This window comes from Haliotis cracherodii, unplaced genomic scaffold (genome assembly GCF_022045235.1).
Source record: "Haliotis cracherodii isolate W230 unplaced genomic scaffold, xgHalCrac1.p SCAF_4, whole genome shotgun sequence".
Taxonomy (NCBI): Eukaryota; Metazoa; Mollusca; class Gastropoda; order Lepetellida; family Haliotidae; genus Haliotis; species Haliotis cracherodii.
In genome coordinates, this window is record NW_027266297.1 from 69,130,941 (window position 1) to 69,149,380 (window position 18,440).

Genomic DNA, 18,440 nt, shown 5'->3' on the forward strand with positions numbered 1-18,440 from the left:
CGTAGATGGATGTTGCAGAATACACTGAATTTTATTGCCATAGGGGGCAGTCGGGTAAACTAGTGGTTAAAGCCTTAGTCCGTCTCGCCTAAGACCCGGGTTCGATTCCCGACTTGGGTACAATGTGTTTATGTATATATGGTGGAAATAACAAAGGTAAAGATGAGTACAAGCGTGGCGTGTGGGTTATGGCGTGTCAAGTTGAGCCGAAGGAACTGTAGGATTTATGTTTTGACCTGACATACTGGGGCTACAATTAATACCCCTGGCATTATTATTATACCTTTACATTATTCCAGCTGTATGACTACGGTCTTTAAGTAATTGAGTGTGGACCAGACAATCCAGTCAGTGACATCATGAACATCGATCTACGCAATTGGGATACGATGACATGCATCAACCAAGTCAGCGAGCCTGACCACCCGATCCCGTTAGTCGCCTCTTAGACAAGCATTCTCGACCTATTCTACCCCGGATCTTCACGGATCTCCTGGTCGGGTGACTGTTGGGTGAGACGCGCTGCACCTGGCCAGCAACCATAAGGTGTATATCAGGGTGCCGATATTTGACATGATATTGATATATTAAGTTAGAAAAAGATTATAACCGTGACCCAATAATATGACCGCCTCCTTGGCGTACCGGATAGAGCGTGTACCGGATAGCGCGTACCGGATAGTGCCTGTACCGGATAGTGCGTGTACCGGATGGAGCGTGTACCGGATAGTGCGTGTACCGGATAGTGCGTGTACCGGATAGTGCGTGTACCGGATAGAGCGTGTACCGGATAGAGCGTGTGCCCCGAGAGCGGAAAGTCGGTGGCTCGATCCAAAAGACATTTATAATGGTACATCTTATTACCCTGCCTGGTGCTCGGCAACAAGAGGATGAAACAAGGACTGTCCGTATACTGTGTCTGATCATGAGTGAGGAATTCATGTTATACTGTGAATTGGTGTCTCAGTGGGCTAGCACTCTGAAACCGGCATTGGTCCGGACTTGTAGAAGCACGCTTCATGTACCTCACCTCACCTCACCTCACCTCACCTCACCTCACCTCACCTCACCTCACCTCACCACACCTCACCTCACCTCACCTCACCTCATAATGTATACCACTAACACACCATTTCCGTTATTGACAGGATTCGGAATAGTGAGAGTCCTATTTTGTCAGATTCAACGGTACACTTTCTTATGCAACATATCGACCCAGAAACCTTCGCTTTGCAAACAGACAAGGAAGACATAACGCTGAATCCACACTATATCGTGAGTTGTCGGAGGTCGAGTTGACGATCGAGGGTCATTGTACCCATTGTCCACTGTATCCAGACTTTAACCAGTGCTTGTTTGGCTGGACGTTCCTTGGTATTGTAATCATGGACATAAACTGGTGTTTAGTTGATAAATACATCCATGTCCTTTAGACCCCAATGTAAGGGGCTAATTGTTGGATTAACTGATGAAGATGCGGGATGGGGGTAATAGAGGCCAGACATGGGGGTAATAGAGGTCAAACATCCGGGTTCTGCTGATGGTCACTAAGCGCCACTGACTATCGTGGTTTGTCAAAGTCAACTGACACGTTGTTGCAGTCGTGTGATGGAGTCTGACCACACCTGTGACGCATGACTATCATAATCCCTGCTTGAAGCTTGATTATATAATTGATGTGATCAGGGTCTGTACATGCTCCATAATTGCCATATTGATTACAAGCCTGATAGTGACCAAGGAATGACCCATAAGTGACCCATGAGATATGTGCTTGAACTATAACATACATGTAGAATTAAACACATGAAGAGGTCTATCACTTAGAAGGGCATGTGCATTTACCCGCTTGGTGGTTTAATAACTGACAGCCGGCTTGTCACATTAACAACCGCCTTGCATATACTCATTGTGTTTTCCTTGTTGTGATGTTATCACAATCTACAACCTAAAGAATATTGGTATATTGTTGGTATGCCCTGATCACTGACGCCTGGCGTCTGAGGTATATTGGTATATTGTTGGTATGCCCTGATCACTGACGCCTGGCGTCTGAGGTATATTGGTATATTGTTGGTATGCCCTGATCACTGACGCCTGGCGTCTGAAGTATATTGGTATATTGTTGGTATAGCCTGATCCCTGACGCATGGCGTCTGAGGTATATTGGTATGCTGTTGGTATCCCCTGATCACTGACGCCTGGCGTCTGGAGTATATTGGCATATTGTTGGTATAGCCTGATCACTGACGCCTGGCGTCTGAAGTATATTGGTATATTGTTGGTATAGCCTGATCACTGACGCCTGGCGTCTGAGGTATATTGGTATGCTGTTGGTATAGCCTGATCACTGACGCCTGGCGTCTGAGGTATATTGGTATAGTGTTGGTATGCCGTGATCTCTGACGCCTGGCGTCTGAGGCATATTGGTATCGAGGTGGTATGCCCTGATCACTGACACTTGTGCTGTTGGTATTCTATGGTCACGGGCGAGGGGCTGCCAATGGTAATGATCTCTTTACTGAAGGGGGTTTAGCTTACCCAGTACATTTTGTGGTGAGGAGGCATCGATAACTTGTCTAACATAAAACGCTTGTTTATAATGCCTGTTGCCCTCAAGGCGGGTACTCCCTCCTCATCAGTCATAGTTCGCCAATCGTAAAACCACAAGTCACTCATGATTGGCGAAGTTCTTTGCACGTGCGTATGTATGTCATTTATTGCACGTGGTTACATATCCGACCGACCTCCCTCGCATGTGCGTTGTAATGAGGGCAGACAGCCTGACGGGAGATGTACCGGCCGATAGTTGTGTGAGGAGAGACGAGACTTATCTATGCGTGTGCCTGGACTGGATGGCTCCGACTTATCTCATCCCACTGAGTCAGAGGAGATATGTCAACACAGAACTGGGGACAAGCACCTCACAGTCGCAGTAGTGATCTTTGACTATCATCGCGCTAATTGGCACCATCTAGGGGTCTCTTTGAAGCCCAGAAAAGTTCAATCGGAATAAATGCTCCTTGTCAATAATGCACCAGTACCCTGAACGCCACGAAGATGAGCGCCGAGGTAAAGGTGTTCTCGTGGGCTGTGGGGAAGAGGAGTGGGGTGGGGTGGGGTGGGGTGGGGTGGGGTGGGGTGTTGGCGCACACGAGAGGGCACCAGCTCTTTTGAGGGACAACACCAGCCAACATACCGCACATTTTACAAGACATTACAAAACCGCATTTTACGTTGAGACTATTGTTTTGATGAGCTAAAGACAAATGTGATAGAATTACCTTTCTAGATAGCTGTACTCACCGCCAAAAGAAACGCAAATATCATACATGATGTTTAATATATGAAGACTTACTCATATACAAGAGATATCATATTGGTTCGGTGGCCAAACGAACAAACTGGTCTGTTGTATGAGCCGATGCTCATGAATGCATCACACGTGACGTCATAGATCCATTAGTTGAGATGCACCATTTGTCTCGTGCAGGAAATCACGTGCAGCAAATCATGATAAGAATAAAGACACTCCGTGGTAACTCTTGACTGATTGTTATTTTTGTCATTAATTGGTACATGTTGGAAACATCTCTTCTTAACGTAAATACTTCTATATATGTTTCTATGGGTAAACCAATTGCGTGGATCGATGCTCATGATATCAATCACTGGGTTGTCATGTCAAGACTCGATAATTTACAGACCGCCGCCATACTGCTGGAATATTGCTGAGTGTGGCGTTAAACAACAAAACAAACAAGTTTAACCAAGCATTGTAGACTTATTATTGAAGGGAACGCAAAGAAACGTTTCACATTGTGCACAATTTGGCACCATGACTATGGAATATGTGTCGTTTATGAAAACAAAACCAATCTATATCTGTATAATAGCAGGTCCCGACCTTTACATATGAAATTAACATCAGGAAAAGAAATTCCTTTTTTTCTTTTAGTGGAGAAAAATGTATTGTGTAATTATAAAGAGATATCATAGACTTCATATACGGTACAAATATAAAAAAATAACTCACAAAGCATTCAGCTGATAAAGGTGTAAGAAGTAGTTCTGAAATGTACAAAGAATAAAAGAAGTTGCTATCCATAAAAAATAGTGTCATGTATTCATGTTCTCCCAACTTCAAAATGCCCACCGGGGGCACCCAGTCGTCTAAGGCCGCGATTCGCTGTGCAGAGTTGCGTCCCTTGGACATGCCAGAATCCTATGATTGTGGGTTCGAATCCCGGTTCGCCCCGATTATGTTTCTAGGTTTGTCAGCACCATACCCGTGCTTGTGGGTTTCACCGAAGTGGTACAGAAGCGTCTAAGACCTGCATCACTTTGGGCTTTCCTCACACATTAAGCTGACACGCCGTGATATAACTGGAATACTGTTAAAAGCGGCGTTAAACTCAACTCACTGACTCATTCCAAATGCCCATCAAACAACAAAGGTCTACATTGTGCAGTGTCTGCCTGCAACCATCTGTTTCCTGGTCCCCCAGGGTCCCCCAGGGTCCCCCAGCTATACATGGGTTCAAACTGTGACCAGGAAATACCAGTTTGTCCCCAGGCGCCATGTGTATCACACCCTTGCCCTCCCAGGCTGGTATGCAAACGTGTTTGATATTGAATATCAAAATTTAGCTTTATTCAAATTGAAAAGTACAAGAAGTTAATTTGCACGTGAGTTGACACTACACGGCAATTTAACAACAATTGTAGGTCTCTGATAAGTGGTTGTGTTGTAGTGTAAGTGTGTGGTATGTGGGTTGTGTTGTAGTGTAGATGTGTGGGTTGTGTTGTAGTGTAGATGTGTGGTATGTGAGTTGTGTTGTAGTGTAGATGTGTGGGTTGTGTTGTAGTGTAGATGTGTGAGATGTGTTGTAGTGTAGATGTGTGAGTTGTGTTGTAGTGTAGATGTGCGGATTGTGTTGTAGTGTAGATGTGTGGGTTGTGTTGTAGTGTAGATGTGTGAGTTGTGTTGTAGTGTAGATGTGCGGGTTGTGTTGTAGTGTAGATGTGTGAGTTGTGTTGTAGTGTAGATGTGTGGGTTGTTGTGTAGTGTAGATGTGTGAGTTGTGTTGTAGTGTAGATGTGTGAGTTGTGTTGTAGTGTAGATGTGTGAGTTGTGTTGTAGTGTAGATGTGTGGTATGTGAGTTGTGTTGTAGTGTAGATGTGTGAGATGTGTTGTAGTGTAGATGTGTGGGTTGTGTTGTAGTGTAGATGTGTGGGTTGTGTTGTAGTGTAGATGTGTGAGTTGTGTTGCAGTGTAGATGTGTGAGTTGTGTTATAGTGTAGATGTGTGGGTTGTGTTGTAGTGTAGATGTGTGAGTTGTGTTGTAGTGTAGATGTGTGAGTTGTGTTGTAGTGTAGATGTGCGGATTGTGTTTTAGTGTAGATGTGTGAGTTGTGTTGTAGTGTAGATGTGTGAGTTGTGTTATAGTGTAGATGTGTGAGTTGTGTTGTAGTGTAGATGTGTGAGTTGTGTTGTAGTGTAGATGTGTGAGTTGTGTTGTAGTGTAGATGTGTGAGTTGTGTTGTAGTGTAGATGTGCGGGTTGTGTTGTAGTGTAGATGTGTGGGTTGTGTTGTAGTGTAGATGGGAGGTATGTGAGTTGTGTTGTAGTGTAGATGTGTGGGTTGTGTTATAGTGTAGATGTGCGGGTTGTGTTGTAGTGTAGATGTGTGAGTTGTGTTATAGTGTAGATGTGTGAGTTGTGTTGTAGTGTAGATGTGTGGGTTGTGGGTTGTGTTGTAGTGTAGATGTGTGAGTTGTGTTGTAGTGTAGATGTGTGGGTTGTGTTGTAATGCAGATTTGAGGTATGTGATTGTGTTGTAGTGCCGATATGTGGGTTGTGTTGTAGTGTAGATTTGAGGTATGTGGGTTGTGTTGTATTGTAGGTGTGTGGTATGTGGGTTGTGTTGTATTGTAGGTGTGTGGTATGCGGGTTGTGTGGTATGCTGTTTGTGTTGTAGTGTAGATGTGTGTTTTGTGTGGCTTGTGGGTTGTTTTAAAAATAGCACATTTGTTACAGCACTTGCTGTTCGCTTTCAATACCCGAGTTCGATTCCCCATATGTTAACAGTGTGTCAGTCCCCTTCCTTGACCGTGATATTGCTTGAATATTTCTAAAAACGGCGTAAAACCAACACACTATGACTGCAACGACTACACGCGCAGTGCCGATGCATAGTATTCATAAAAAAAAGACTCATGGCTTGGTGTTTTGTCATTTGTTCTTTCCATTGCCATCTGTGTCAATCAATACCACTAGCAAGTCTTTGCCTGATGAAACTAATATACCTTTTTCCGTTTTTGTTATCAAGATTATAATTCAGTATGGCAACTCGACACGAACAGTCTCCCATTCGTTTATTGCAGGATCATCTTAATGCCTGGTGATTTCTATATCCCCAGCGCTCTGGATCCATGGTAGGGTCCGTGGCTTTGTTATGAAGCAGGTAATATCGATCTAGCAGATCCGTGTGCCAAGACCTTATTGCTGATGTCAGGTGTCAGCTCAATACGCAATCTGTCAGGCCCACTGCCACAGCTAGGTGACAACTTCCACAACACAGACTGCCATATGCCGGCACAGCATACCTGCTCTACCCCCACTCTCCTTCCATCTCACAGAGTGGGGAGTACAGCTCATTTACCAACGCACTGAAAACCTTGATCCGATTTTCAATCGTGTTTATACTTAAATCCTCTTTAACAACGACATTGACCATGGATTGGGTGTATACCACGTGAGGCGCCTCCAATACCATATAATAATGTCCTTAATTACAGACAGGCTGACTGACAATGGGCGTCCACGAACCTCCGCCAGCTTTCGATGAGCTTATACAAAATCATTTTACATGTAAAGAAAAAGGTATTCACAAGATATTTATCGACTTGGAAATCCTAATTACATTTTAAAGTGCCTTCCTTGCTTGATTTCGCAAACACGCAATTGCACATTAACGACACTTAATGTAATGATTATGTAGTTTTATTGTGTTTAGTTTCTCAGATGATGACTTGATAATTAGTGATAAAACTGATAAAACGGACGAATTATTGGGCTCATCAGGTGATATTCCACGTCCCTGGACCACGACAACTCTCGACAATGGGCATATTAGTGTTCAACAGGTTACTGCCAACTTAGGTACATGTCTCTGGTGAGGGTTGGGGTTAAGGGCTGGGTTGAGAGTATAGGGACTTCAATTCATCCCCACGTTGTCTGTTTACTTCACCCCACACAATGAGCTTACGTCGCCCACACCATCAGCTTCCCTCACCCCACATCATCAGTTTAATTCACCCCCATCGTCAGATTACCTCACCCACACCAACAGTCTACCTCACCCCCAACCATCAGTTTACCTCACCCCCAACCATCAGTTTATCTCACCCCACACCGTCATTTTACCTCATCCCACACCGTCAGTTTACCTCACCCCACACCGTCAGTTTACCTCACCCCACACCGTCAGTTTACTACACCCCACAACGTCAGTTTTCCTCACCCCACATTGTCAGTTTACCTCACCCCACACCGTCAGTTTACCTCACCCCACACCGTCAGTTTACCACACCCCACAACGTCAGTTTTCCTCACCCCACATTGTCAGTTTACCTCACCCCACACCGTCAGTTTACCTCACCCCACATTGTCAGTTTACCTCACCCCACATTGTCAGTTTACCTCACCCCACATTGTCAGTTTACCTCACCCCACACCGTCAGTTTACTACACCCCACACCGTCAATTTACTACACCCCACACCGTCAGTTTACCACACCCCACACCGTCAGTTTACCTCACCCCACACCGCCAGTTTACCTCACCCCACACCGTCAGTTTACCTCACCCCACATTGTCTGTTTACCTCACCCCACACCGTCAGTTTACCACACCCCACACCGTCAGTTCAATACACCCAACACCGTCAGTTTACCTCACCCCACATTGTCAGTTTACCTCACCCCACACCGTCAGTTTACCTCACCCCACACCGTCAGTTCAATACACCCAACACCGTCAGTTTACCTCACCCCACACCATCAGTCTACCTCACCCCACACCGTCAGTTTACCTCACCCCACATTGTCAGTTTACTGCACCCCAAACCGTCTGTTTACTACACCCCACACCGTCAGTTTACCTCACCCCACAATGTCAGTTTACCTCACCCCACACCGTCAGTTTACCTCACTCCACATTGTCAGTTTACCTCACCCCACACCGTCAGTTTACTACACCCCACACCGTCAGTTTACCTCACCCCACACCGTCAGTTTACCTCACCCCACACCGTCAGTTTACTACACCCCACACCGTCAGTTTACTACACCCCACACCGTCAGTTTACCTCACCCCACACCGTCAGTTTACCTCACCCCACACCGTCAGTTTACTACACCCCACATTGTCAGTTTACTACACCCCACACCGTCAGTTTACCTCACCCCACACCGTCAGTTTACTACACCCCACACCGTCAGTTTACCTCACCCCACACCGTCTGTTTACCTCACCCCACACCGTCAGTTTACCTCACCCCACACCGTCAGTTTACTACACCCCACATTGTCAGTTTACCTCACCCCACATTGTCAGTTTACCTCACCCCACACCGTCAGTTTACTACACCCCACATTGTCAGTTTACCTCACCCCACACCGTCAGTTTACCTCACCCCACACCGTCAGTTTACTACACCCCACACCGTCAGTTTACCTCACCCCACACCGTCAGTTTACCTCACCCCACACCGTCAGTTTACTACACCCCACATTGTCTGTTTACCTCACCCCACACCGTCAGTTTACCTCACCCCACACCGCCAGTTTACCTCACCCCACACCGTCAGTTTACCTCACCCCACATTGTCTGTTTACCTCACCCCACACCGTCAGTTTACCACACCCCACACCGTCAGTTCAATACACCCAACACCGTCAGTTTACCTCACCCCACATTGTCAGTTTACCTCACCCCACACCGTCAGTTTACCTCACCCCACACCGTCAGTTCAATACACCCAACACCGTCAGTTTACCTCACCCCACACCATCAGTCTACCTCACCCCACACCGTCAGTTTACCTCACCCCACATTGTCAGTTTACTGCACCCCAAACCGTCTGTTTACTACACCCCACACCGTCAGTTTACCTCACCCCACATTGTCAGTTTACCTCACCCCACACCGTCAGTTTACCTCACCCCACATTGTCAGTTTACCACACCCCACACCGTCAGTTTACTACACCCCAAACCGTCAGTTTACTACACCCCACACCGTCAGTTTACTACACCCCACACCTTCAGTTTACCTCACCCCACACCGTCAGTTTACCTCACCCCACACCGTCAGTTTACCTCACCCCACACCGTCAGTTTACCTCACCCCACACCGTCAGTTTACTACACCCCACACCGTCAGTTTACCTCACCCCACACCGTCAGTTTACCTCACCCCACACCGTCAGTTTACTACACCCCACATTGTCAGTTTACCTCACCCCACACCGTCAGTTTACCTCACCCCACATTGTCAGTTTACCTCACCCCACACCGTCAGTTCAATACACCCAACACCGTCAGTTTACCTCACCCCACACCATCAGTCTACCTCACCCCACACCGTCAGTTTACCTCACCCCACATTGTCAGTTTACTGCACCCCAAACCGTCTGTTTACTACACCCCACACCGTCAGTTTACCTCACCCCACATTGTCAGTTTACCTCACCCCACACCGTCAGTTTACTACACCCCACATTGTCAGTTTACCTCACCCCACACCGTCAGTTTACTACACCCCACACCGTCAGTTTACCTCACCCCACACCGTCAGTTTACCTCACCCCACACCGTCAGTTTACTACACCCCACACCGTCAGTTTACTACACCCCACACCGTCAGTTTACCTCACCCCACACCGTCAGTTTACCTCACCCCACACCATCAGTCTACCTCACCCCACACCGTCAGTTTACTACACCCCACACCGTCAGTTTACCTCACCCCACACCGTCAGTTTACCTCACCCCACACCGTCAGTTTACCTCACCCCACACCGTCAGTTTACTACACCCCACACCGTCAGTTTACCTCACCCCACACCGTCAGTTTACCTCACCCCACACCGTCAGTTTACCTCACCCCACACCGTCAGTTTACTACACCCCACACCGTCAGTTTACCTCACCCCACACCGTCAGTTTACTACACCCCACACCGTCAGTTTACTACACCCCACACCGTCAGTTTACCTCACCCCACACCGTCAGTTTACTACACCCCACACCGTCAGTTTACTACACCCCACACCGTCAGTTTACTACACCCCACACCGTCAGTTTACTACACCCCACACCGTCAGTTTACTACACCCCACACCGTCAGTTTACTACACCCCACACCGTCTGTTTACTACACCCCACACCGTCAGTTTACCTCACCCCACACCGTCAGTTTACTACACCCCACACCGTCAGTTTACTACACCCCACACCGTCTGTTTACTACACCCCACACCGTCAGTTTACCTCACCCCACACCGTCAGTTTACCTCACCCCACACCGTCAGTTTACCTCACCCCACACCGTCAGTTTACCTCACCTCACAGTCAGGAGTGAGTGAGTGAGTGAGTGAGTGAGTGAGTGAGTGAGTGAGTGAGTGAGTGAGGAATAATGAAGGCGCATATAATCTGCCATTCGTGGCGTTTGTTCACAGAGTATCTCGTCAGTGTGTGGCAAGTAGATTTGGAGCGGCAAACACCCAAGTGAGTTGTGGGAATGTTATTCCTGGGTTTGTCCGCTGTCATGGCGATAATCAAAACGTTTCGATTTTCAATACCCAAGAATTGTTATCCGTGTGAAATTTCAGCCAAATGCCGTTTGTAAATTTCCTTCTTCGTTTTGTGTGTGGGAAAATTGCTTGCACTGGCTCCTGTCCTTGTCCAAGTTCTCCGGTCGATATCAGTACGGATGCAGGTGCACTGCAGCCAATCGCTACGCGCCTTTGCCATTAAACCCGGAACTGTTGTCGCGTGCCGAGCAGACGACTCCATCGACTCGTCAACAATACCGCTTTGATGCGCACGCGTCCATGGGGCCTTGCATCCGGCAATGCACGGGTAGGGCCTCACAGGTGGCCGGGGCGACCTCCCCTGCCTCCCGCCGAGAGGGCTTCATATCGGAGAACACAGAGCGACCTATTCTTCTCTTGTTCAATTAAACCCTCCAATGGCCAGTTGAAAACTATAACATTCACAAGTTGGAAAACATTTCCTGAAGTAAAAGGCAATTTCAGGCAAGCTATTGCAAGTAACAGTTTTCTAGAAAGTAGCCGTTTCATAGACATCCCATACCCCTAGCCACTTGTGTTTTCTCTAATAGCCTTAGGTGTTTATGCGATGCTGCATGAGTTGGATAAATTATGACCTTCATTGATGAAATGAAAAACTGCAAAAGCAAATGTTTCTCAAGTGCGATACTGTACGTGTAGCTTAACGAAGCAAATGTATAGATGTGTACGGGCTCTACTTTGAACACTTTCGCTCCCAAAACTTCGAAATATTTAATTGAAGTTTTCTTGACTATATTTGTGTTTACGTGACCTACCTCCGGCTCACTGGAAGAAGATGGGTACCACCATGTCCAGGAAACTTCACAGACAACTTGAAACCAGCAAATTTTGATTTTATTGGTGTATTATTATGTTATCTTAGATATGTTGAATATACCGAGTTTCCGAAAATAATAGTTAATACTTCAAAAAAATAATGTTCCAGCTTGCTTATTGTTCAATGACAATGCTTTAGTTCATCAAAAATGTCACTGCACAAAACGGAAGTAGCCGTGTACCTATTTCTCTCCTTCAGTATAAGCCACATGAAGCCCTGATTTGTCCATCAAGCCGACTGCCATGCCATCTCTGACAAGAGTTGTATCACCTGACGTTTGTGGTCACCTGCAAAGTGGATTTTTCATAAGTTTATTTTCTTGTATGATTATGGGGCGGTGGGGTAGCTTTGAAGTGATAGCGTTCGCTGAGACCCGAGCTCGTTCCCAATATGGGTGGAATGTGTGAAGTCCATTTCTGGTGTCTCCCGTCGTTATAATGCTGGGATATTGCTAAAAGCGGCGTAAAACCATACTCACTCACTCTTGCATGTTTTACACTCACTCACTCACTCACTCACTCACTCACTCTTACTCTGCTACCAAATGCGTCGTCGAGGTAGATTGGGGGTGCTTAATGCCGGCATGAAGTGTATCATGACTTGTTGTTTCATTCGTATGAAAATTAAACTCTATATTTGGTGATAATCCATTATTTTATTCTTAAAAAAACAAGGGTTTGCTTGTTGTTACTAGATCTGCAGTTCTCCATCCGCATGACGTTGAGGCAATAATTATTAGTTTAAATGATAATTTCTAGATTATAAAAATGATAGGAACACGTTGTCCCTATAAGAAACTGGAGTCCTTACTGTCCACATATCTAGAAGTTATTGTAAGGAGGATAGAATTACAACACATCCATGGGTTTTTTCAGTACAGCCTTAGAGCAAGGCTAGCCGTTGACCTCTGTCTGAGATACCTCCGTCTTACCGGACGATTATGACCTTCAACCTGGCCGTAGCAGTGTGCTAGTTGTATTGCTTTGTAAAGCATATTCACATAAGGGTTCACATCATAAATATTTGCAAACTTTTCATTTGGCCCGGCAATTGTTATTTGCCATCTGTCATTAACCAACAACACCTGACGACAGATGCGTCGAGATCACTAAGATATGACGAGATTCGCATATTCCTCCAACACAAACGAGCGTTATAGTTCGAGCGTTTTATATCACTTGAGTCCTCTTTAGGCAATACTTGATCTGCGAAAGCTTCAACTGAGTCGCTCACATAAATCCCGCTTAACATTGTGGATAGCTGTTGTCACTTTCGGCAGTCCCACTTTAAATTATCTACGATCACGTCACTTTCCACAGCTTTGCTTTAAATTATCTATCTACGATCACGTCACTTTCGGCAGTCCCACTTTAAATTATCTACGATCTTGTCACTTTCCAGCAATCCCGCTTTAAATTATCTACGATCACGTCATTTCCAGCAATCCCGCTTTAAATTATCTACGATCACGTCACCATCAACAGCCTTGCTTTAAATTATCTACGACCACGTCACTTTCAGCAGTCTCACTTCACATTTTCTACGATCACGTCACTTACAACAGCCTTGCTTTAAATTATCTACGACCACGTCACTTTCAGCAGCCCCGGTATAACATATCCACGATCACGTCACATGTAGCGGAAGGCGTGACGGCGAGGCATCTTGCTACCCGCCCTATTGTTTAGATACGTTGCAAATTGTACCCCAGACATGGATAGTGCAGTTTACTGACTGGGGCGGTTGAGAATCTATAAAGTGATCTCACTATCACTCGCCAGATTCCTGCTGACGTCGAAGTGTTTGTGCCAACCAATTGAGTCTCTAATCACCTCGCCATACTTCCATTGTCAGTAATGACGGTATTTAGCCAGACTGCAGTCACCGCGCTAGTACATCGCGCACGTGCTTCAACACAGACAGGGGAGACAATTAAATGGGAAAGAAAGATGAGGGCTTCAGTGATGAAGCCATCCTTTATCAAAATGCCCTGGGCACAGTACAATATTGCAACTAGCATCAAATTTATCGAGTCTGACATCAGCTCATTCCGGCAGCCGGATCGGGGATTTAAAACGAAATATGAGCGTGAAGTCGGAGAAGTCAAGATGAAGTCATCAAAATTGAATTTTTTTAAATGAAGGGAGTGTTTATGTCATCTTACAGTGCTCAGATAATTCAAAAGTCAAATTACAAATCCTTTGTGACTTGGTCTATTAAATTGAAAATATAAATTTCTGGCTGAGAGAGTGCGCTGTATGACATTTTATTACAAAACGGTGGACAATCAGTTTCAAATTGAAACCAGCTAAGGAAAGAGGAATGGCCCAGATGTTTCTGAAATGTGATGAACTGATATTTAATGAAATCATAATCTCCAGACAGTTTAAAGAAAATAAACATAATATCACATTCGAATGTTTTAATTAAACTTTTTTGTTTGAAATTGGAGTTAAAACACAAAGGCAAAGGCAGTATCGTGATGACCTGGGGTTGCCCCAGTGCCGTGTTAGTCACGGGGCTGAATACTGTTTTCATTAACCGTAACAAATACTCGCAGTTCACCAAAATATTTCTGGAAATATGAAATATGCATGCGCTGCAGAAAGGAACATATCGTGTAGATTATAAATGAACAATTAAGTACATATAATACATACATAGTGTGTTTAGATTAGCGCGGCTCATAGGTGCTGACGACGAGGGAGGAGACCGGTGGGTAGATGAGGGTGGGTGATGAGGTCTAGGGAGAGAGACCACTAGAAGGACAGGTGGGTTGGTGAGGAATGGGGTGGGGGTGTTGACGCCCGAGGAGTGAGACCGGCTTGAAGGAAAGGTAGGTGTGTGAGGGGGAGGAGGGGGGGGGGGGGGGGGCGGACAGAGGTAGAGGCGAGTGTGAGAGGAGAGGAATGAGGGTGGGTGTCTGAAGAGGGGGGGGGGGGGTGTTGAGGACTGGGGAGTCAGTCCGGCTGGAGGGAGAGGGGTATATATGAGGAGGAAGCGTGGGAGTATAAGGACGGAAGGGTGGGTGTGGGGCCGAGGGGAGGGGGGGGAGACTGGACAGAGGTACACGGGAGAGTGAGAGGAGGGCGGTGGGCGGGTTGAAGGGGGCAGAGGGGGGTGAGCCCGACTGGAGGAACAGGGGAATGTGTGAGGAGGGAGGGTGGGAGTGTAAGGATGGAGGGCGGGAATGTGAGGAGGGAGGATGGGATGGTGGGAGTGTAAGGAGAGAGGGTGGGAGCGTGAGGAGGGAGGGTGGGAGTGTGAGGAAGGAGGGTGGGAGTGTGAGGAGGGAGGGTCGGAATTGAGGACTGGGGGGTGAGACCGACCATATATATGCAGAAGTCGTTGTGATCATCACTGACATTGCTGACTGTAGACGACAATCACCTCTCTTCATATTGGTACCTTACTATTCCAGGCCAATATACACTAAACATATTGGTACCTTACTATTCCAGGCCAATATACACCAAACATATTGGTATCTTACTATTCCAGGCAATATACACCAAACATATTGGTACCTTACTATTCCAGGCCAATATACACCAAACATATTGGTACCTTACTATTCCAGGCAATATACACCAAACATATTGGTACCTTACTTGTATGTTACCATTCCAGGGAATATAGACACCAGTCTAACACACACGGACCAGTCCTTAACGCTGACAAGCGCTGCACTTAAATTCACATTGCAATATTCATGAGAAGAAAAAACATCAGGAGGAGAACATTAAAAGATTGATAATACGCACAATCATCAACCTCGTGACCCTGACAAAACACGTAGATCGAGCGGGTCCTATTTGATATGCCTGCACACAGTCCGGGATTTATCCGCGGGGAAATCAGGAAAGTGTCGGTGATTTCCCAGGAGCTGGGTGGTGTTTGCAATGAAGTATTTGCGCGACCAATACCGAAATCACTCAACTTGTATCTACTGGCTAAGCAGCGTTGAGGGTGCTGTTTCACGACATTTTCAGCCACCACAGTCCCAACACAGGGCACCAAGAGCGCCAGTCAAGCCCTATTGTGTTGTGTTATTGTCTTGACTGGGAAATTACTCTAAGATTGCAACCAGGACTTCGTCTGATATAGTTCAATGTAATCGCTTTTATCTTTTTTTTTCTATGAGATTTTAATTTGTGAACTGCGATTGATGAAATCCTGTTTTTTTACTTGATGTTATTTATATATTCTCGTCTCTAGGCAGCAGATCTATTGATTGACGACTGGTGGCAGCTTACAGTGATGCAAATCAAACAATGTACGGCAGTACAGTGACAGTGGCGCGATAAGTTAGTAAATACTACAAGTTGTATGGTCTGCCCTGCCACTGGTAGTTGTACTAGTAGTTGAGCGAGCTCTGTGGTGTGACCGAGTTTGCAGCCTGGCTGATGTATTTCGGCTTAGCATGATGTGGCTCCCTAGGGACACGCAATCATAAACGTGGAGCTGGTCTCTGCTTGTAATATCACAGTCATGAATACATAACGGCATCGATCCCATCACAACATGGCTGCTCCTGGCTCCTCGCCAAGTACGACAAGGTCTTAATGACTTCCCGGCCTCAGTTGACCTGTAGTCCCCCGCTCCTAGTATTGCGTCTCAAGGCCCTGTAGTTCCACGTTCCCAACTCTGCTTCTCCAGGCCCTGTAGTTCCACGTTCCCAACCCTGCTTCTCCAGGCCCTGTCGTTCCACTATCCCAACCCTGCTTCTCCAGGCCCTGTACTTACAAGTTCCCAACTCTGCTTCCCCAGGCCTGTAGTTCCACGTTCCCAACACTGCTTCCCCAGGCCCTGTAGTTCCACGTTCCCAACTCTGCTTCTCCAGGCCCTGTAGTTCCACGTTCCCAACCCTGCTTCTCCAGGCCTGTAGTTCCACGTTCCCAACCCTGCTTCTCCAGACCCTGTCGTTCCACGTTCCCAACACTACTTCCCCGGGCCTGTCGTTCCACGTTCCCCACCCTGCTTCTCCAGGCCCTGTCGTTCCACGTTCCCAACCCTGCTTCCCCAGGCCCTGTCGTTCCGCGTTCCCAACCCTGCTTCCCCAGGCCTGTCGTTCCACGTTCCCAACCCTGCTTCTCCAGGCCCTGTAGTTCCACGTTCCCAACCCTGCTTCCCCAGGCCCTGTCGTTCCACGTTCCCAACACTGCTTCCCCAGGCCCTGTCGTTCCACGTTCCCAACACTGCGTCCCCAGGCCCTGTAGTTCCACGTTCCCAAGCCTGCTTCTCCAGGCCCTGTCGTTCCACGTTCCCAACCCTGCTTCTCCAGGCCCTGTCGTTCCACGTTCCCAACACTACTTCCGCAGGCCTGTCGTTCCACGTTCCCAACCCTGCTTCTCCAGGCCCTGTCGTTCCACGTTCCCAACCCTGCCTCTCCAGGCCCTGTAGTTCCACGTTCCCAACCCTGCTTCTCCAGGCCCTGTCGTTCCACGTTCCCAACCCTGCTTCTCCAGGCCCTGTCGTTCCACGTTCCCAACACTACTTCCGCAGGCCTGTCGTTCCACGTTCCCAACCCTGCTTCTCCAGGCCCTGTCGTTCCACGTTCCCAACCCTGCCTCTCCAGGCCCTGTCGTTCCACGTTCCCAACCCTGCTTCCCCAGGCCTGTAGTTCCACTTTCCGAACCCGGATTTTCCAGTCCCTCCTTTCGCCATCCCCCCTTCTCTGCCCCAGCCCCCCTTCTCTCGGTTCTGGTTTGCCAGGGGTCATCCGGTGTCGTAAGCCGATTTGTACCGTCATATGCGGCATTCTTCTTTGATGAATCTAAATTCTGACATTTTTCCAATATATGGGACTCTGATCTAATCCACATCGCCATTCTACATTCATTTGGCCCCTACTGACTGAACCATCTGTCTTTACACGGAACACATGGGACAACACGAGGCAATGGGGATTCATTATTCATGTAATGCGCTTTAAAAAGTAATGAAATGAAAACAGACCCAACCAAAAGTATTAAGCTGCTTCTGACGTCAACGCCGAGTTGGCTGTACCAGTCTGCGCATGTCTGCTTACTATCACGTGGTCACATTGTTTACTCAACGAAATATGTCCAGTTCCGGTCAACAACGATGGTACATAAGCGGGTTTTTTCATCACAGTTGTGTTTGTTGGATGGTTGTATTCTGTCATAGAAGTGTATACTTTTATACTCTAGGCTCTACTACACTAAATCAGAACCAGTTGGGACAGTGGGTAGCCTTCAGTGCAGATCGAGAGGTATCTGCAGGCTGTGATTGGATAATATTGTGTAAGATTTTATGTCCTTTATATGCACATCCATCTGCTTATTAAAACTAAAAATGTTTTTTTCTATATTTAGTACAGTAAAGTACGGTTATAACGAACTCAAAGGGACTACTAATTTTAGTTCGTTATAACCGTAGTTCGTTTTAAGCATATATACAGCATAACTACAGCAAATAGTCGGGACCAAAAAGTAAGTTCGCTATATCCGTCAGTTCGTTATAAGCGTGTTCGTTATAACCGTAGTTTACTGTACTGTCTTTTTCAACATGATGACTTATGCTGAACGTGACCACAGATATTTTCAAGTTGGTGACATTTGGTGCGGAACTGGGGGTCGTGTGTATAGCTTCCTGTACTCGAAAAAGGAGTTGGCTAAGTCATTTTTTTGTTTTTATTGCTGTTCCAAGGCCAAACTGTGCACATACGTACAGGTAATAGCTGTTGAATGCTTAATTATTTTAAAAAAATATTTAACGT

General features: G+C 46.6%; 1 protein-coding gene across 1 annotated transcript; it reads right to left on the reverse strand.

Moving 5' to 3' along the window:
- Nucleotides 1–16,277: 16,277 nt before the first annotated feature.
- On the reverse strand, nt 16,278–17,459 carry LOC139479629 (uncharacterized). Its single transcript, XM_071262470.1, has one exon. It carries the CDS (start codon nt 17,457–17,459, stop codon nt 16,278–16,280), a length of 1,182 nt encoding a protein of 393 aa, XP_071118571.1.
- Between the last annotated feature and the right edge of the window lie 981 nt (nt 17,460–18,440).

Bases quoted from the DNA above. Each gene is read 5' to 3' on its own strand.
- LOC139479629 (XM_071262470.1), bottom strand. From the start codon at position 17,459: ATGCCGCATATGACGGTACAAATCGGCTTACGACACCGGATGACCCCT.